This window comes from Centruroides sculpturatus, unplaced genomic scaffold, assembly GCF_000671375.1.
Source record: "Centruroides sculpturatus isolate CEXI.00-Female unplaced genomic scaffold, Cexi_2.0 scaffold324, whole genome shotgun sequence".
NCBI classification, from domain to species: Eukaryota; Metazoa; Arthropoda; class Arachnida; order Scorpiones; family Buthidae; genus Centruroides; species Centruroides sculpturatus.
The window spans coordinates 208,662-231,583 of NW_019384466.1; the positions used below are offsets into that span (position 1 = coordinate 208,662).

The window sequence follows — 22,922 nt, forward strand, 5'->3', positions numbered from 1 at the left end:
TTAAAAAATCATTATTTATTTATTTTTAAAATATTCTACAAAAGTGTATTATAGAAATGGAAACTCAAATGAATTATATTTTTATTCCATTACAGATGTCTCCACATATTGAGGTAATGAAATTTTTCTTAGGATTTTAATGTTTGTCTATGTATTTGTTTCATTGTTTATATATGATATATTTATTTTTGTTTTTAGGCTCAACAACAAGATCCTGCAATGTTAGATCAGTTAACCAAAAATATCACTAGACAAGGATTGACTAATTCTACATTGAATTATTTACGTGTAAGATTAACTTAATTAGATTTTTAACCCACAGTCATATAGGATAGTGATGATTTTCTGCATCTACTGGGCTTTTCACATGAATTTTTTACAAGATTTACTTAGCTGTGCTTTTGAATATCCTCATTCTATGTCATCCATCTGTGTAAAATTTTGGTCAAAAAATTTTTTATTTTTATCACAGACTCTCAAAAACTGCTGCCTTTCACATGCAATCATGTATGTACAATTTTTCTTTATTGTCATACAGTTTCTTCTCTGACACATGTCATGGATGTCATTCATGATTGCCACAAGAGGTAGTCATTACATCATGACGTGTGATATATAACTCCCTATAACCGTGAACTTTTGTCTTTATAAGATAGCCTGGGACGCATGAGCTTTAACAATTTCAATGTTTTTGCAAGTTTATTTTGTGCCAAAACATACAGGAAAATAATTTTATGGTTCTTCTGATCCTTCTGAGAAATCTCATTCCTCCCATCATTTATTTCTGGCTGAACTTATTTCACATTAGCCCATGCTATTGCAAAGATTGAAGGACTTCCTGTGGAAGCCTAATTAAGGACATTGTTCTGTAAACAAAATATCATCTTGTAAATTAAACAATGCATGATGTTAAAATTTTGAATGTGCAAAGAAGACACATTACAGGATTTTTCAGAATGGGATGGAAATTATGTGAGATGTAATTACACATGAAAAATCAGTGGAAAATTGCCACCTTATGAATATGATTGTGGGTTAAATAATTTATATTATTTACATATTATTAACAATTAAAACTTTTTCTTCAGTTATGTGTAATTTTAGAACCAATGCAGGAACTAATGTCTCGTCATAAAGCTTATGCTCTCAGCCCTCGTGATTGTCTTAAAACTACCCTATTTCAGAAGTGGCAACGAATGGTAGCACCTCCAGGTCAGTTTAAATTCTAGCTAACTTATACATATTAAATTCATAATTTTCACATAAAATGAAGATTGTGAATTCCATTAATTTTTAATAATTTTTTAAATCGTAAAGTGAAGATTTAGAATTTAATTTTATTCAATACTCCTTATATGAATATATAATAATGGCCTATCCCTACTAAATGTTAATTCAGCAACTAATGTATTAATTTTTAATTACAAAGTTTATAATATGATAAATTTTTCACTTTAATGATTTTTATATTAATTCAATATAATTTACTTTATTGTAATTTTCAGTTTTGAATTTTATTTTCTGAAATTTGATGATAAAATTTAAAATTAATTGAATATGATCTCTTATTCATGGAAGAATCTGAAAGATGATGCAATAGTTTCTGTTCCAATGACTTCAGCATCAGTGTTTAAAATAGCAAATAAAAATGTTAAGCAAAAGTTGAAAAACATTAGACTAAAGATTCTGTTATCTGATAGTTACATAGAATTATTTTAATCTCAAAATAAAAATTTTTTAAATTTCAGTTATTGAGAATATTTAGTAAACTCTTTAAAAGTGTCTTGAAGTAAATTTAAAAAAAATGAATGTGAATATCAAACATGCTGAACTAAGATGATATTTTGAACAGTAACCTATTTTTAAATTTTAAGATAATACAGCTGTCCCTTGATAATCTGGTAAGTATGGGACCAAAGGGGTGTCGGATTACCAAAAGTGTCCAGATTACCGAAAGTGATTACATATTTGGCATTGTTTTGCTAGCAGTAGTCTACAATATTCCCTACTCCAACTGTTCGAACAGAACTGTTCACAGAAAACACACGAAATGTGTGTCATCGTGTAAGAATTGGGTGGGGAGATTCACATAGTGACATGTTTCTGTGCAAGCAGACACATAATGGGGACGGGTACCTTGACGGGGGTGCATCGGACTACTGAGCATGTCGGATTACAAAACGTCGGACTATTAAGAGACAGCTGTACATTTTATTTAAACTGAATACATAAAACAAAATTTAAGTACAGTAGACCCCCCTATAACGCTTAGGTACGTTCCACGTTAATCGTTGTAGGAATGATTAAATACATGAGCCAATTGCAGCCCGATAGGTGTGAAGTTTACGGACTAAAGCTGTTTGAAAGGTTTTCTTCTATAAAATTAACCGATTCTAGACTAATTCCACTCAACATTTCCAAAACACGTTTGGGAATAATCTGTATAAACTATGCTATAAACAAAAAATTATAGGATTACTTACAGAGTGCACCGTTTGACTATGCCGTTGCTCAAAGCTTGTTTTCGTTGTGGAACAGCACACGAAACCGCGGCCGCAATTTCTGATAACGAATTTTTTGAAGAAAAATAACTTGACCTTTGGAGACATCATTAATATAAATAATTTTTATGGCCGTTGAATAAGAAATGTTTCTTTCACAAGAAATGTATAAAATTAGTACTGTATTAGACTTACGGTACCTAATTTACATACTGTACAGACGATAATAAACTCAACTTACTAGCCTAAAATCTCCATAGCGTGGCGCCAGGTGGCAGAAAGCATATATATAATTATAATAAAGTTACAATAAATTAAGTTAATATATAATTATATGTACAGTACCTAATTTATATATAATACTGTACAGACAATAGCAAACTCAATTTAGACGCTCCGTAGCGTGGCGTAGGGCGGAGGAAAGTAGTTCGGCTGCTCATCCACTATTGGTCCAGATTCTATCAATCTTGTCGCGACACGAGTTGGCGACGACGTTCTAGGAGCTCTTTTATATGTATGTTGCTACAATTTTTTCGCTACGTTATAGGAATTTTCATTATAGGAACGCACGTTATAGGGGGTCGACTGTATAGACCTATTTTTCTACACTAAACCATAAACATTTAAGCATCTATACCAGCACTTCATGAAGTTGAAAATACTAGTTTCCTAAAAGTTTGCTTTATTGAGAGTTGCATTCAAGATTTTATTTTTTTATCTGTTTGAAACCTCTTTCCACTGAGAAATTTCTTTTTCCCTTGGAACAAGTAGATGGTAGGCATTAGGTAAGAGTGTAGGATGGTTGTGGCAAAAGTTTCCAATTATAAATCAAAATATTTTCTGCGATCTTAAAAATACACTTTCAACAATTTGGCATGGATTTGTGATATTGTTTTGAGTGAAAGGACAAAAACTGACATCACAGCTTTCTATTCTTGTATAGCGGACAGTAAGATAAGAGCTGCCAGTTTAAACCAACTTATATCACTTGCATGGAAGATGACAGTACTTGTTGAATAATACTGTGGGAGAGATAAAGGGTGTACTTTATGGCCCAGCTACTTTTTCAAATCCAAATTAAAACAAATGCAATGGAAAAGAAAAGACCTTACCCTCATATAATATATATAACAGATTTAATATATATGCTACTTATGTATTATCAACACTTAATATTTTTATGAAAGCTGAAACATCATCTTCATCAATCATGATTATTTGATAAATTTCATTCATTTATTAGTGTCAGTTTTTAGTCAGTTTATATAAAATAAAAATTGAATTTGAAAAGCATGTGCCAAATCTGAAATTTTGAAGGAATTATTCATTCCTAGTAATTTTAAGATATTCCTTGCTAAAAAAAAGCAAAGAAACATTTTTTGTATTTTTAATATGTTTTTATTTTATATAAAATGCTAATGATTGAATCTTTGTTTTGAATACTTTTCAATTGTTTCAATATTAATTTTTTGATATTTAATATCTGCATTAAAATTCTATATTAGTATTTAATTCCTTTTTCAAGATAATATGTTGTTTACTACATAACTGAAATGCATTTGTGAAATTACATGATATTTTTTTTCTTAGTTTATTATATTTCTATAGAAAAAAGTTTTATTTTATTTCTAACTTCTGTATGTTCTTATTTAAAAGATTGCCCTATATAAATGTTAATTAGAAAGAAAACACTTAAAGAATAATTTAAACATTTCTAAATGTTAAATAATAATAAGTTATTGAAAAGATGCAAACAGCAAAAACTAAAAATTATACAATAAACAAATTTAATTTTTTAAAACAAGTAAGAAATAAATAATAAACATTTTAAAACTTACAACTAAAAGAAATTAAAAACATGGTTGAAAAAAGTAAATAAAAATACATAATAAAATAAGAAAAACTTAGTTTTTTTAAATTAGGTATTAAAAAAATTAATAAAGATCTAAAGCTGTTTTATAAAAAATAAATACAGTAGAATCTTAAGAAAACAGAAACTCTGCCTAAACAGAAAAACTTCTTTGGAATAGAGTGATATTTTTTCTGTTTTAATATAAATCAAATATCTGTCCATGCAGAAACAGAAGAGGTTTTTCTAGGTACAAAGAATGTAACTCAACTGGATAAAGTAGAAAATTAAGATGCCATTGTAAATTTCATCCCTATGTAATTGCATACAATGCAAACTATTCTGAGAATGTTTTGAACCTTGTTTGAGAAATTAAGATCATGTGACAAGGGAACATACAGACACGGCGGGATCTTTTTTAATATTAGTTTTTGTTAGAATTAGTTTGAATACTTTTAAGAATTGGAATTACTTTCCAAGAATTGAGTACTCAAGAACAAACAATGAGTGTAATTAATGAGAAAAAGATAATATAGTGCTACTAACTTGTCTTGTATGAGTTGGTAACTAACTAATCAACTTAACTTAATAATTTCAGAGATTGAAGTAATCAGGAAATATATCAACATTCCAATAACCCGATATATTAATAATCAACCAACCAATAGCCAAAATAATCAGGCAGAAATTATTCTACAAATATTATTTTTAGAAATTACATGATAAGACAACTAGAGCTAGACATTAGACACCATCTCTTAACCGCAACCACACAATAATGGGAGGTTGTGGGTTCAATTTCTGCTCTGGCCCAATTCTTTTCTTTCAGATTAATCTAAATTTTAAATTAAATTATAGTTTCTACTTTAGTTAAGAGATGGTGCCTAACGTCTACCTCTAATTGTTCCTATCATGTAATTCTAAAAATATTGGTAGTATAATTTCTGCCCAATTATTTTGGCTGTTGGTTGGTTGGTTGGTAATCAGAAAAGTGGTGCTGAAACTTTTCAATTGGCAAGCCAAATTGCACTTAAATCATAAGTAGGCAGACCACAAATATTTCATGCATTCTATACATACAAAAAGTAGACCTCTTTCTATCATTTATAAGTACTGTATCAAATATGTTTGTGGACCAGATTTGACCTGGAGGGTGTAATTTGGGCATCACTGAATTAGAATATTAAAATTCCTCAAAATCGGATCACAGAATGACTCAATCTCTGATAGCAGAGAGAGACATTTGGTATTTGAATTGGCCTATTTATTAATGTAAGGATCACATCCAAGAAGTATTTGAATACCTAATAAGTTCTCTGGAACAAGAACTTTTTGCAATCACATAATTTTCAATTTTTGAATTTGAATATTGCTATCTTTAGTTGGAATAAAAAGGGATTAAGCGTAGTAATAAAAATATTTTACGTATGTAAAAATGATTTTACTCAAAAGATAAGTTTGTGATATTTATCTGGTGTAGTTTAAGGATAAAAAAAGAATAATAAAACCTGTTCAAAATGGAAAAAATAATTCAGTACTATACAATTCCAATTTACACGGGTTTTACTGTATATTATATATACAGTGGGTGATCGGTTAACGAATATAATTTGTTCCAAGACTTTGTTTGTTATCTGAGTTGTTTGTTAATCGATTATCAATTTACCATAGGTTTTTATGGGAATTTGATTAATTCGTTCTTGAGATGCCAAAAAGTAAAAAAATATATACTTTTTTACTACATTTATTTATATGTAATAGTAAAAATACATATATATGTAGTCTTGCATTTTTATTAGTCATGTTTTTTCCGCTTGTGGGGGTTAAAGAATCTGTCCAATGTCGATTGTTTTTCTCTTTTCATCAGGATTTTTCAGAAGTAATTAATAGTATTGTAATTGTAGAGATCCCCAACTCCATTAACCTTATTCTGGTTGGGATGCCACTTGGATGATCGTTGTTTTGACATTCTCCCACTTTCGTCTTCCTCTTTTTCAAAAGAAAACACATCTCTCTGAGTTTCTTGGTATTCTTCATTTGAGAGTTCTTGGAGTTCTTCTGTCGTCAGATCAGTTTCAGGTTCCATTATGAGCTCTAAAATGCTCTTTATTTCTCAGATGTGATTTTCATGACTCCATTAGCAGCTTGAGACTTGATATATCTTTCATAGCTAAGATTGTGCCTACTATAGACCTGTTCAAGCCATTCTGCCTAGCAATATTAGACATCTTGTACCCACTTTCTACCTTGGCTATTATCTCTTGCTTGGTTTCTATGGTGGCACAATTCTTGACACTCCTCTTTTTAGGCTCCATAATATTATCAGTTTCTTTTTTAAATAAAAAGTTCAGAAAAGCACTTACAAAAATTCAGAGAACAGAAATCAACTAGCCCACAAAAAATTATTTAAATGCAAGGCCCAGATGACATTCGAAATTTGGTATTAAAATGTTAACGAATATCTGATGAGACAGTTAAACTTCCACCTTTCATAAGTAAACCCCGACGCAAAACTTAACAAGTGCATGTTTGACAGTCTCGCAGATACTTTAAAAAATTATTTGTCAGAAAGGTAAACAAAAAGCTGGAATTACAAGGGAGAGTTTCAAAATTTGGAGGAATATTATACTATTCGATCAGTATTGGGTCGACCTCAATGTTGACGTCTCCTGCGCTCTGAAAGGTTTCAAATTGTTACCCGAAGATATGGGAAAATCAATCGGTTTTCGTTATTTTACGTTGATTCTTTTTATGTTTTTTTCAGTAAAGTGTTTGTTATCCAATTTGTTTGCTATCCGAACTGGTCATTAACCGATCACCCACTGTAACTAAGAAACGTAAGTTGAATTTATGAATAATTTTAAGTTGTTAGAGGATCTTGAGTTTTAATGGCAGTGATTCTTTTTCTCATTTTCTTAGTTATCATCCTGACTTTGCTTATAGGAAATTTATTACAAATTTTGTAATTATTATCTTTTCCAAAAATGGCTGTAAATAATAATAAAATCAATAGTTGATTTTCAAAAAGTTAATTCTGATATTGAAATTTAAATTTTTAATAAATTGTACATTTTACAAATTGCTAGAAATACACTTACTACTATAAAAATTAGCACACCAAGGAGGAGTTGTCGTATTGCTGCAAAACTTGGCATGCAGATATGGAATTGATTAGTTATAGCATGATGGCTCATTGTATAATGCCAGCACAGTGCATTAAAGTTCATCCCCCTTGACCTATAAAAAAGCACGCAAAGGCATCCTTTCTGTAGTTTACCTGTATCACTAGAGATGTTTTATGTTACAATCAAAGACCATACAAATAACTGAGTTTGAGAGGGGGGAGGATTATTGGGTTGAGAGAGGATGGATGGTTATCTCGCCAAATAGCTTGCCATCTAGGTCATTCTGACGACTGTGGGGTGTTGGGTCAAATGAATGAGAGTGTACATGTACAGTGATAAGGTTAAGTATGTCCTTGGAAGACCACTAGATTGTATTGTTGTCTGCCATCTGGACAAAGGTGGTGCTATCATTACAGGTTCATGTATATGTCTGTACCATTTTGAGGTGCCTGGATGAGGAACATTTGGTATCACAGTGGCCATTACATGTACAACTATTGACACCATGCCATTACTGGCTCTGTTTGGAATGGTGTTGCTCCCAACAGGATTGGACAGCAATGGAATGGAACCAGATTATCTGCAGTGAAAAATCCAGATTTAGTTTGGGCACTGACAACAGCCATGTTTGTTCTGGAGGCTCCATGGTGAATGACTCAATCCTGCCCACGCTTTGGAGTGGCACACCACCCCTAGCCAGTGTGGTGGTCTGCGGTGCCATCACATACGACATCAAGTCACCTCTAGTAGTGATCCAAGGATCATGAGAGCCCAGCGGTATGTTAGTGATATCCTGCAGCCACATGTGTTGCCTCTCACCATTTTCCAACGGGATAATGCTTGACCACATACAACAAGACTGTAAGAGGACTGCCTCTGCCACATTTCCAAACTTTCTTGGCCTGCTCAGTCCCCTGATTTGTTACCAATTGAAGATGTCTGGGATCACCTGGAATGCCAAGTTAGACAGCCTAGGAGTTTGGCTAAACTATAGAGATTCTTGCAGTAACTGTAGGCACCTGTAGGCTCAGGCCTGCTTGTATCACATCATGTATATTCACACTAGAGGTGGCCTGACAGGATACTAGAACCTCCTTTGTAGTTTTTCCTACAATAAATGATCTTTTTGTTTTTATTTTGTAATCACTTACTTATATCACCATTACACTTGCACATGTACAGTTGTATTTGATTTCAACAGCTTCTCCTTGGTGCACTAAATTTTAAGGTAATGAGTGTACAATAATTGTTAAATTAATTAGAACTATAATTTTTAGTTGTTGCAGTTTTTTCCTGTTAAATTCAATTAATTTCTTTATACAGCAAGTAAATAAGATATATGAATAACTTACAAAACTTCATGTTATGCAATGTTTGTATAAACTGATAAACTTTTTAAATTAAAAAAATTATTGTTATTTTTTATTATTATAAATATTAATTTAAAAAATTAAGAACATTTTTTTGAAATATAAAACTGTAAAAATTGTACTGGTTGACTTATTCATAAATTTTTTTTGTAATTATTTTAGCATATTTTTGTCTGCATATTTAGAAAGAATTTGATTTATTAATTCTATAAAACTGATTTGATTATAAGAATTTACATATGGTTTGCAATAATGTTTATTGGAATTCATATTGAATTTATTAAAAAGAAAAATGGAATTTATCTGATGATAATCATTTAAATACAAGTTATGTAATTTCACAATATTTCAATCAATCAATTCATATCATTTGTGTGTGAAGATAGTGTTTGAACTAATTATCTTTACATACTTATTAAGAACTTTATTTCTTAAAATATATGAAAATTGTTCATTTTCATTTGGCAAAAGTTACAACAGCCAGTAAAAAAAACAACGTATTATGCTACTTTGATGAAAGATGAATTGAATATACATTGTAGTATTATTATTATCGTTATCATTTTTATTGTATACATTGTAATGTTTAAGCATGAAAGTCGGTGCAATAAAGATAAAGGTCCCCTTGTGATGCGGATAGTGGGACAAGGGAGACTGATCCTGGTAAAGAGAAATGATGATAAAAAAAAATAAAAAAATATTATTATCATTATGGAATGCCTGGAAATATACATTAAAGATTAATCATTGATGATAAGTGATATAGATTGAATGTTTTTGTTTTGTTGATATTTAAATTTAGAATACCAGTTATTAAAAGATAATATGAAAAGATATTCAATGTTTTGTAACAATTTGGGAAGACAAAGTTTGGTTTATGTAAGATTTTCTTCCAAAATCTACTAATAATAGTCCATGTTTGATAAAAATAAACTAGTATTTATGAATCATTTATTATAGTTTTTATAGTATCCTTAGCATTTTATATATTTAAATAAATTTTATAAAAAGGAATTGTTTGAATAGTGTTTGAATTCAAATACTTTTAAATTAATTTTGCTTTATAATATAACTATTTTTTATTGGACTATGAATGCCATTTCCATGTACAGTGTGTCTCATTTAAAGTTGTCTCAACTGAGATGATGAAATATTAGTGAGATAAATTTTATATGGGCTATTTAAAAGGGAATGTGTATAAGATCAGTTTCAGAACCATATGCAAACCAAAGGAAAGCATTCTCAGCAGTATCTAAGCCATTATCATTAGTATTTTATATAAGGTCACCCTGAACATGATTACAGATATACAAACCTGCAGAGATAACAAGTCACCACTTTCAGCTTCTTCTGTGAGTTTATTTTAACATTATTTAAATATACAGAAAGTTTTTTAACAAGTGTCCTTTGCCTAAATTCATTTGTATTGCTTCCAGTGAGTGGGGCTGATTTTACATAGAATACCTTGTATAGTAGTCATTTACACAAAGAAAAAGCAATGATTGAAATGATAAATATATATTCAGCAGATTATAAATACATACATTTAGTTCAAAAAGATATGCAGATTCTTTAGACTGACTTTTGCTTTTCTAGAAATTGAGAAAGCCATGCCTGGAAAGATAATTTGTTATTACTGCAATTAAATTTTGAACCAGTTTTAAAAAATTAATTTTGAATTTTATAAATTTCAGACATCATTTACCATTGAACCTAATAAATTTATCTGATTAAATATTTTAAAGATTTATCATGTGATGGGTTAGAATCTAGCCTAAATTTATCTGGTTATCCAGAAATTTAAAATGGTGCATCTAATATTAAATACATATGTAATAAGAATTTTCTCAGTTATTTTTAAGCAATTTAAATTATTAAAGTTATACGTTAATAATTTTGATATGATATCACTCTTTTGATAAATATTAATTAAAATTCTTATTTAACTATTAAATTTATTATATCTGAAAACAAACAGTATTATTTATATAAAACTAAGTTTAAAAACTGTTATCATAAATTATTGGGATTCTTCACTATCCAGAAGATGCGAGATTTTTTTTTAAAGCTACATTTTACTGTAAGTAATGTTTCTTGTCTTTAAATTTCTTGTAATAATATGCACAACAATTAAATAATGAATAATGTGTGTCTAAAATGTTAACATTTTTTATTTAATAACTGATTGAAAAAATAAACCATGAATAAGTAAGTAACTTTAAATAATTACTGATTAGCCAGATAAAGTTTGAGTGAAATATCAGATATACAGTATAGCAGAAATTAATAACTGCCTGATTACCAGGTTTTAAGTGAATAATTTTGATTGGAATTTTAATTAAATTATTATTATGTATATAATAATACAATAAGATGTATATAATGGGAATTGAACTTGCAATCATTGTGCATAGCACAAACATGTAACTATTATAGTTATTATTGCTACAATAATTATGTATTAATTTAAGCTGCATCTTTCTACACATTTCAGCTAGACAATAATTCATTTATTAATCAATCTGTGGAATTGTCTACAGTTACAAATTTCTTTATGTAAACTTGCCATCATATCCAATCAGAATTGTTTGTAACCTAGTAATTGTAGCAACTATTAATTGTTTAGTTTACTACTGTCAAATGTCCCAATCATAAATATGCATATATAATTTCAGTTTAATATTTTTAAATAATGAAACAATTATTCAACTTATTCCACACATAACATTGGATATTTGATCCAATTGTTACTTTCTGCCCTTTATTATTGTTAAATTTTTAAATTATCACATGTAGAAAATTATGTTAATTATATTTTGAGTTACATAAGAATTCGTGTAATAATATGTTAATATATATTAATTTTTATTTATTTGTATATAAAAATACTAATTGTTATTTCTTTTATTTGAAGCTATTTTAATTTTAAGTAATTATGAAACATTATATAACTTCTGTAAGAATTATTTGCATTTCAAATTAAAAAAGAAAGTTTTATATTGGGAAATGGAAACTAAAACTTCATTTCTTTTATTTATAAAATTTTATTTGTCATCTAATTTAAATTATGGAACATAAAAACCATAATTTATAATTTTTTAGTTTATGCATTTTTTAAATCAAACTTAGAATTTAAAAAAAATTTTCCCATTTATCACATCTTAATCAATTCAAAACTGATTTTTAAATTTATAATTCTTAGAATTTTTCCATTTAAATTTTAAATATGCATGTACAAAAAGCACAAGACTTAAAATTTTCACAGAAAAAGTAATTAAAAATTGGTTAATCCTGTCAGGTCCCATTCATCGCGGTCCAGCAAATGACCTTAAACCAAGTCAGGACATAGGTATGTGAATAAGTGTTGGCTGATGGGTTTAGTTTCTAAATCTATTGATAATTTAAGAAAGTTTAGATATATGATATATTTTTTGCACCATGAAATATACTGTTTTGTTTCAAATATAATATTCACACCTAATCTTGACAATTTACTAATTCTAATCTTAATATTTGTGTTTATCAAACTTATCTTCAGCACACTAATAACTGAATTGCAATTTTAATAATGTTAAAAATTAATATTTTATCTCTATTAGCATGGAAATATTTATATTCTATATATTCATCAATAATTAAACATATGCCTTCATTCTTTGTCTAACTTAGTTCTAAATATAATAATTTATTTGAAATAAAGAAAAAAGAAAAACTATATGTAAACAAAAATTTGCTCTCTATAAACTGATTTCAATATTTTATTTAACTATTTTATCATTAAAATCAATAATGATTATAAATATTTTATTAATATTTTTTTTTAATCCATTTTTCATTCAAAAATAATTTTTTTTTTTCACTCATGAATAAATGATAATTAAATTTTATCTCACTTTGATTTTTAAAATTATTCTTTCAATTAAAATATAACTTCAATTTGATTAGATTCAACAAACACAAGTTTTAAAGTCAAATTCTAAATTATCAGACATCATGTAGATATTTTTAAATACTAACACAAATTAGTGTAAATCATTAATTTTTAACATATAGATAGGAAGAGTCATCATTTATTGATAATTTTAATATATAATATTTTAGAATAATCACAGTTAATTTTATTTATTCTAGGTTTTTAATAATTTAGTAACATCTAGAACATAGTCTTGGAAATGTAAACATCATAAAATTTTTGTAAATTGGACAGATCTATCATGACACATCATTTAGCTCACAAAGTTAAATGATTTAGAACTACAGTGCAATCATAGAGTTTGTGGACATAAACCATTTGCAATTTAAATGAAATATGATCTGTATGGTTATGGAAACCATTTGTACTTCTAGAAGAGAGCTTTTTATATCATGTAAACATTAAATCCATAACTCCATATGCAAATATGTTGAGTCATATTCTGAACCAGATTAATATTCTAAATGTTACTGAATTAAGAATTCTAAGAATTAATTATGGAAATCATCAATAAATGGTGATGCTTCCTATCTTTTGTATCAAATCATATTAATAATTGCAATTTTAGCATAAAGGTAATGATAAAAATGTTGTTAATTCTTGATTATTGTTACAGTGAAAGTAAAATTTGTTTCTTCATCTTGAAGAAATAATACTGTGAAAATGATGATAAATTAAATTTAAAAGAAAAAGCTTGTGTTTGTTGTTATGAAATATTTGAATTTTTAATACTAGTATACAGAATGAAAATTGGATATTCATAAAATACAAAAAATTGATGTAATTTCTATTGCATGTTGCACAGATTAAACTGGAAATAAACATTTTTCTAAAATTATCTCTTATTTCTGAATTCTAAAATTAAAATATAAGGAGTATTGAAATATTGAATGTTTTTTTTAAATAATAAAATGCACTTTTTATTTATTTATTCTGAGGATGAAAAATATTAACACTAAAGCATGTATGTTTAATTATCAACTGTAATATTGTCTTTCAGATTATTCTTAATTCAATTTTTAATTTTTTTTTAATTCCACCTATAAAAGCTATTTCTTTTGAATGTCTGACATTTCTGTATTTATTTTAAATCTTATTTTTATATTACTTTTATTGTAGATTTATGAATAAAATGAAAAATTGTGAGTAACAAAATATTAGTTTTTGCTCACAATTTTGTTCTTTTTGGAAAGCATCTTATACTTGTAATATTTTATAGATTGTCTCTAAGAAAGCAATTAAATTTATCAAAGACATAAAAGTCTTGATATGAAGAGAGCACTTAGCTGTGTTTGAGTAATTTGATATATTTTAGGAAGAAACAAAAATGAAAACCAGCAGAGAAATATATATATTTTATATGCTTTAATTTAAAAATGCATTTAAGATATTCTATGTTTGAATTTTGTTTTAAAAATATATTTAGCTTTATATTAAAAATTAAAATTTAGTGGGAGTTTATGAAGCTAATCCCTAATATTAAATGAAGATACTATTCCCATTGAAAATGATTATTATTATTTCATTTATTTAAAAATTATAGATAGAAGAAATCCATTTATTTAAAAAATCTAAGAAGCTTTCCTGAAAAAATTGTTTCAAATATCTATTATAACAGCTTATTGAATGAATACACTGGAAACTAGATTTTGAATGTTAAACAAAACAAATTTAAAATCATTTTATTAATGATAAGTGAGAAACAGAAAGAAAAATATTTAAAAAAAATTATAAAATATTATGTATGATATCATTTACATTGTTTTTATTAATATATACATTTATGAACTTATTACAGAAACCCAACGTCCTCCAAGCAAACGACGCAAGAGAAAGACAACCACAAACAGTACAGGTAATACGGCTACAGGTGGAGGAAAGAAGAAAAATATTTCTCCTGGCCCTAGTTTTTCTTTAGCATCTCAGGTTAGAAATAATTATCAATATTCCTTAACATAGTAAATTTTGTAAAGTTTTGATTATAATAGAAAAATAAAGTTATCTAATAAAATATTTATTGTTTTGTGGCTACTCTGTGAAGTTTGTCAATAATAAAGTCCCTATGCATGCCGGTTTGAATTTATCAGTAGGTTTTCCTCCACTTTCTGTATAATTTTTATTTATTTATTTTTTCTTATATCATTTTGGACACTCTTTCTTAATGATAGTTGCAAGTCATTCAAAGTAGATGTTATGATATTTTCAACTGTTATAAGGCAGAATTGGGAAACTCTTTTCTTAATATCCCAAAGTGAATTATCATTTATTGTTGAATTTGGACTTCAAGAAAGACATACAATACTTACTCACTGGTGCTTATCATATTGAAGGCCTGCCAAAATAAAAAATAATAATAATTAATAGAGATCACATTTTCATTCATTGACATTTTGTGAACATGCAGAATTAAATTTGAAAATCTCTCTTATAATAGTAAGAGAAATTTTTCAAGTATTAGTTATGGTAATAGCTCACTGATCTGAATTCCACTTAATTCAAATCAATTTTTCTGCAAAATGTTCCAGCCAGAAATAAATTTGTCTTTTAAAAACATTATTTGAATTTGTAAAATTAATATATAGTATTCATTTCAAGTACAATATAAAAATTTTTAATACTCTACTCAATTAATCTGTACACTTTTTCCAAAAAAGTCATGATGAAAAGTTTGAGTGTACAGTTTATTTGAAACAAATTTTAATTATTAATAATGATGAGTGAGAAACAGAAAGAAAAATATTTTTTAAGAAATTATAAAATATTAAGTATGCTATCATTTACATTGATTGTTTTGCTGATGAAATCTGTAAAGAGTGCTTCTAGTTACTATGCATTTTACTCACTTTGCTAATGATAAATTTCATTTATCAACTGGACGATACTGCTTTAATATGATGATCATTTATAATCTATGGTTATGAGTAATATTATTAAATGTTTTTGTCACTAATTTCATGAAAATGAGAATGAATAAAGTAAGTTAAATATTGATTATATGAATACAACTGGGATGGACAGTAAATCTCTATATCCATATCTCTTGATATAAGTATAAACTGGCTTAAACTATCTCTCAGTTAAATATTTTTGACTGTTGACCACTTAAAGAATTCTTCAACCTTTTATTAACCCCCTCTTTCTTGCTAATACAGTTAATAATGATGATTAATACTAGCTCATCAAATTTATTTATCCACATACCATTTTCATGGGAAAGATCTACTTCAGAGTGCAAAGTTACATCATCCTGAAATTTCATATACATTAACCCATTGGACTAATAATTTTTAATGAACTGTTTACAACCACTACAAAAATGCATTACTGACCACTTTGGAGATCCCTGGTTTAAGTTATTGGTCTATTAGCAATTTTTTACCTTTAGTTCAAATTAAACAACATAAAGAAGTCTTAATTTATTTTAAAATGAAATAACTTACTACAAATTGCAGAAACTTTCATTTAATAAATATCTCTATAAGATATACAAATAATTTATTTTTCCCCTTCAATATTTTTAATACAATACATAAACTTGCAAAATGAGTGCCATAATATTGAATGATACAAAACAGCATAAGTGAAGCATAAATTAGCAAAATTAGTTTACTAATTTAATTTATTACATATTTAAGGTTTTTTTCTCTTTTTTTAATCATTATGTTAAAAAATGGGGTATATGGATTATTTGAGTAAATACAATATATTCATAAGTTGTAATCAGAAGACTTACAGGATTGGTTGAGGCATTAATTTAAAGCAAAACACATGAAATCTCTCTCATATAATGCTGTAGTCCCAAAAAGTGAATCTGTTTTGTGCTCTTAGCAAAGATAAAGTGTTCAGCTTCTTATTTTTTCCATGAAGTGAACCATCAATGATATTGTATATCTGAATAGGCTGGAAAATTTTCTCATTCCACAGTTAAATGATGGCCAGAAGGATGTATGCACTTCCAGCAAGAGGACTCACCACCCTACTATTATACAGATATCTAGGATTTCCTCTAACTTGGGAAATATTTATTGATTGGTCAAGCATGGGCATATCATTCTCAGATTTGAGTCCTCTAGATTTTTAATGAAACAACAAAAGAAAAAAAATCGAGTATTTATTCCATTCTTTCTTGCAATCTTGCTGAGCTCAAAAGTCATTGTTTCAGTTATCAAAATAACAACTGAAGAAGATATCCTTCTTCATTTTTGACAAGAAATTGAATTAAGAGGGGTGTCTGACATATCAAAATAATGCTCACATCAAACTAAAATGACTGTTGATGGTAAAACTTAGTGGGTTTTGCTATAAATTAATGTCTCAATTTATTCTGTAAGTATTCTCATTAAAAACATGCAAAATTCTAAAGTTGTAAAGTTCTTTTTGAATCAGCTTTTATACCCTGCTAATCTAAACACTTGCATTTAACAATCAGTTTTGATTAGCAATTGTACACTTTATTTGTAATTTTTCTCTTTATATTTACTTTAATTGATGTTTTTATGATAAAACTTTAATTCATATACAGAAAAGTATTGAATATATATTAAACTGTATTATATGTTATCAGAATCAGTAGTCCTCTTTAATGTATCCAACAATCTACTTTAAATAAGGAAAAGTTTCCAATTACATAATTAATGACTAACAATAATTAAACTTTATAGAGGTTAAATGCCTTGAGTTGTTACTATCTCTCTTACATCACAACACCTGTAAATCTTTTGTGTCACTATTGTAATATGTTTTTCTTCATTGATATTTTATCTATTATTTATTTGTTATAAATTTTCTTTTTTGGTTCTATGCTCCTTCCTCTTCCATCTTTTGACCATACTATCTCAATCTTGCTTTTTTATTTTTCTCTAATTTAAAATTATGATTAATTTCTAATATTTGAAATTTGTCTTCTGTCATATTTGAGAATTTAATAGCATAAATAACACAAAAACTATGTCCCTTATACTTTCAAGTCATTTTGGCTCATTTTCAGGGATTTATGCATAAATAACTATTTCAAACTCAACTTCTCTTACATTTATAAAGTTTAATTTTATTATAAAATGAATTTATACAAATTAATTTTATGAGATTGTTGGGCTTACTGTACTTAATAGTATGCAGTTTGTTTTTTTAGTTTAGCATAAATACATATAAAGAGAGAAAGGATACCTATCTGATTCCTGATAACTGGTAGAATTAGTAGTGGGAAAATTGAAAAGTAAGTTTTAAATTTTCATTGCCAATTGATACAATTTTGTATCATTCAGACTCTGGAAGTTTTTGGTAAATTGCATGTGTTATTTTTGGAAAAAACTGTTAAATATTATTTATTTCTACTTGAAAGTGTAAGAAAAATTTTAGAGATTATATTTTTTTGTTTGGTTTCTCACTTTCCCAGGACATAAATGATGAAAGACCATTATAATTAAATATGTCCTCAGGTAGGGCCGATGCCTTAATTTTAAATCATTAGTATTTTATAAAGATTGCTTGAAATAAAAACATTTATGTCACCTTCATACACATATTCAAAATATCTTATGACAAAAAAATTATTTCTCAAGATGACTTAGACTTAAAAAGCTAAAAGTAAAACAGATATTGAGAGAAAATCATTTTTTAGACATATGGGTTGAATGCTATTGAAGAATATAAAATGTAAGTACAGTGGGTGATCGGTTAACGAACAAATCGTATAACGAACACTTTCACGAAAGATTTTTATGATCGGACAACGAACACATGTTCGGATAATGAACACCTCACAGAACAAACACAAGAAGCGACATAAAATAATGAATACCGATTGATTTTCTCTTGTCTTTAGGCAACAATTCAAAACTTTTCGGAGCGCTGGAGATGTCGACATTGACGCTCAACCTGGAATATACTGATCAGATAGTATTCCTCTGAACTTTGAAACTCTCCCTTGTAATTCCAACCTTTTATTTTTCTGACAGAAACAATTCTTTTATAGTATTCACGAGACTGTCAGGCAGGCACTTGTTAAGTTTTGCGTCGAGTTTTATTTTTGAAAGGTAAAATAGCAAAGGTAGAGAGTGGGCAGAAGATGGCTGATGTTGCTGGGCAGTATGATTTGAACAAATCTACAGTAGGACACAGTTCAATCTTATCTAAGAAAGATACAGTATAATCAAGAAGACTCAAACAGCTAAAGGAGTATGCTAACAGAATCACTTCTGAGAGATAAAGAACATCAAACAGCTCATAATGGAACCTGAAACGGATCTGACAACAGAAGAATGCCAAGAACTCTTGAATGAAGAACACCAAGAAACTCGGCGAGATATGTTTTATTATGAAAAAGAGGATTAACACTGATATTTGCTATTAATTAAAGATCTTTTGAAGAAGTGGGGATGTCAGATCAACGGTCTTAGAATGGCATACAAACCAGGTTGAGGTTAATAGGCTTGGGGATCTCTATAATTACAATGCTATTAATTACTCATGAAAATCCTGAAGAAGAGAGAAAAGCAATCGACATTAGACAGATTCTTTAACCACCAGAAATGAAAAAACATAACTAATAACAATGCAAGACTGCTTATATATGTATTTTTATTATTACATATAAATGAATGTAGTAAGAAAGTATATATTTTTTATTATTTGGGGTCTCCAGAACGAATTAATCAAATTCCTGTAAAAACCTATGGTAAATCGATAATTGGTTAACGAACAAAGTCTTGGAACGGATTATGTTCGTTAACCGATCACCCACTGTATATAGGAAACAGGTTCTTCAAAATTAATGCATCAGAGGATGCTTCCACACACAGCACATATGTATTTACCATAAGGGACACTGTCTGGGGAAACATGTAATTTGCAGTGTAAATTATCATATCGTGTAGTCATCAAGGTATATCATACAGTTAATTACTTAATGAATGTGCTGTGAAAATGACAGTATTTCATCATTTTATTACTTTCATGGCTCTATTATATATAACAAAAGGAAAGTAAGGCAATCAGTCAAAAAAAATGATCCCTCAAGATTTTTACATTTTTGGACTCAGGACCTTGAAACCTCAAGAAATGGGGGGAAAAAATTGGGGGTTTTTCTGTATGTATGAATGTTAGTTTGTGTGTATTTGGGGCATGATTTTGTTTACCCTGTTTGAAGCTTAATTACTCCTGTACTTTTTGTTGAAAATTTCTGAAATTTTGCTGGGAGGTTTATGTATAAGGGGGATCTGTGCTATTAAATTTTGGTGATTAAAGATCGACAGATGGGGAGACAGAGGAGTTTGTGTATCTCCAGTAGATTGGACTTAATGACAATTTTATTCATTATTAGCATTTATAATTTTTTTATAAAACCCATTTCTACCCTGGAAATTAAACTTTTTGCCATTTTATGATAATTAAAAATATAAAAAGTTTTTAATAATAAAACACCATAAAAGATGGCACCACACATGCAGTTTAAATGTTGCCAGGAAAGTTAAGTAACTTATTGCTGGCTTTATAATCTTATTTCATCCACTAGTACGTATTTTATATTAACAGGATTTATTAAACTGGCTTTAAGGATAATGCAACTCAGTTTCACAGATTATAAAATTATTGTTTTATTTAATTTACCTGGACACGCACATTTTAATATTGCATTTCGGACTTGTTCGTCCCTCATCAGCAGGTATTTATATGACACAGTCGACATAAAATTTAAAAAAAAATAAAACTTTATCATGAAATTTAAAAAATTTTGTAAAATCTTTTTAAAAATTAACCAACATTAATATAAATTTCTTACAATTTCAGGACTAATTCTTTTCATTCCAATTTCCATTCAGCAAATAAACTTAAACATTAACAGTAACTTTTTTAACATATTCCTGTATTAAAAACATTAATTTACTATGTTGTTTTACATTTAAGTTCTATTACAACACTTATATTTCTGATTGTTCACCTTGACTTACACTACGTCTCAGCCTGTTTCGATCCTTCTCTTGATACGTCATACACTCACCTCCCTCTATGAATCTTCTCCATGATTGGTATATTTCTCTTCCGGTATTATTATTCATTCTATTATTTTGTTTGATTATATTAATATGTTCATATAATTGTTGTTTATAATTTTTTTCCCCTTTTTTCTTATTTTTACCGTATTTAATACTATTTCACATCCAATTGAATTTGCATAATTTTCCCTGATCGCTCGAAGATGTTCGTTTAATCTTATTTTTAATTTCCTTTTTGTTTCACCAATATATGTTTTTTCTGGGTTACAATTGCAGTTAAAGGAATATACTACTACTTTTTCTTCTGTTATATCATGTTTTTCTGTGTGTTTCTATAACATGTGTGTTTTTTAGTTGTATTTACTTTTTCCAGAATTGAATAGTAAAATTAATTTAATACTTTTTAATCCTTTCAAACAACTTTGGGATATACTTTATTTTGACAAAACTTTTTTCATTATTTATTAATTTTGATTGTTTATCATTATTTAGTTTTTCAATCCATTTATTCAACAAATTTTTTGGGTAATCATTTAAAATGAACGTTTTGATTATTTCTTCTTTTTTTCTGGGTTTCAGTTTCACTTGTTCTGTCTTTTTTTTCCATATACATTTTAAATATATTACATTTAACTATAAATCTGTTATTCCAATTAATATGAATTGTTTTTGGAATTTGTATAGGTTTAACATTTTTTATAAATTGATATAACAATGAGAAAATAGAATAAATTTAGATAATTAATGCTATTATTTTTTTCTTTTTCTATTTCAAATTTAATATTTTCTTTTATCTCGTTAGCTTTTTTAATAATTATGTTTTCATTTGTTTTTCTTTTATCAAAAATTATAATACAGTCATCCACATACCTGCTATAAAATTCTATGCCTTCTATATTTCTAATTTGTTCATCTATTTGTATCATTGATATTTCCGCCAGTTCTGGACCTATGCAATTACCCATAGGTATTCCATTCATTTGGGTACAGAATTTATTGTCAAACTGAAAGTAATTATTTTTAATTATAATTAAACACAATTTAATTATCCAAATAGGTGTTTTTATTCTTATTAAAGATTTTTCTTATTTTGTACAGGCACAATGAAGTGACGTTTTTCTCAAGACTGGGCTAGTTGAATCTTTTATTCTAACTAAATAAAATAAAAGATTCAACTAGCCCAGTGTTGAGAAAAACGTCACTTCATTGTGCCTGTACAAAATAAGCAAATACAACACGGTTTCGACAACATCAAAGATTTTTCTATAAGTTCTATTGTAATACTAGGATACATGTTTACAATATCAAGTGATATTAAATTCATATGTTTATTAACTGTAATATTTTGTAATTTTTTTAAACAATTCGTCTACATTTTTAATACTATATTTAAATTAAATTTATTAGAAGCATCTGTCTTTTATATATATTACAATTTGGAAAAATATTTAATTTTTAACATCTATTAAAGGTCCATATTTAACAGGATTTTTGTGTGTTTTTACCCTTATGTTAAACTTTGGTGTTCTATTGTCTTCTCTTTTTATATATTTGATGTCTTCTTCTGTTATGAGTTGTTTTTTTAAGTTTTTCAATTCTTTTCACCAAAAATTTTATTAGTTGATTCACTGGATCTTTATTAAGTTGTTTAAAGGACTAATCAATGATGGAAATTATAATCACTTCTTTTACGGAACTTATAATCACTTTTTTCACTTATTTTTTCTTCTTTCTTCATTATTATCTGTTTCGTTTTGTCACCTTGAAGTATTTCTACATTATTATTACTTAAAAATGTTTTAACATTGTTTATTTGTCTATTATAATTATTAATTTTATTATTTGTTTTTATTTTTTGCATACCTGTTCTTATTTGTTCTTTCTTCTGGAAATTTCCATAACAAATGTTCCATGATTGCAGCAAAATCTTCACTTTTCATTATTTCTGGGTCATTGTATTTCATTCCTATTTTTATTGCTGGCTTTTTTTTTGTATGACAAATTATTTTTTTAGTTTGTTTCTCCACAAATTACATGTTTCTCTTAACAGTGCTCCTTACAGCACATATGTGCTACACATGGAAATATCCTCCATGCATTATTTTTGAAC

At 27.6% G+C, this 22,922-nt stretch overlaps 1 protein-coding gene across 6 annotated transcripts in view; it reads left to right on the plus strand.

Annotated features, from left to right (window-relative positions):
• LOC111621039 (LIM domain-binding protein 2-like) overlaps positions 1–22,922 on the plus strand; it is a 95,539-nt gene that overhangs the window by 68,514 nt on the left and 4,103 nt on the right. For 3 of the 6 annotated variants that reach the window (XM_023363084.1, XM_023363088.1, XM_023363085.1), the window contains 5 exons: positions 45–113; positions 199–288; positions 1,089–1,212; positions 12,144–12,194; positions 14,617–14,744. In XM_023363084.1, coding sequence (XP_023218852.1) covers positions 45–113; positions 199–288; positions 1,089–1,212; positions 12,144–12,194; positions 14,617–14,744 — 462 coding nt within the window. The remainder of the gene's footprint in view (positions 1–44; positions 114–198; positions 289–1,088; positions 1,213–12,143; positions 12,195–14,616; positions 14,745–22,922) is intronic. The other 3 variants (XM_023363086.1, XM_023363089.1, XM_023363087.1) reach the window with 2 other exon arrangements.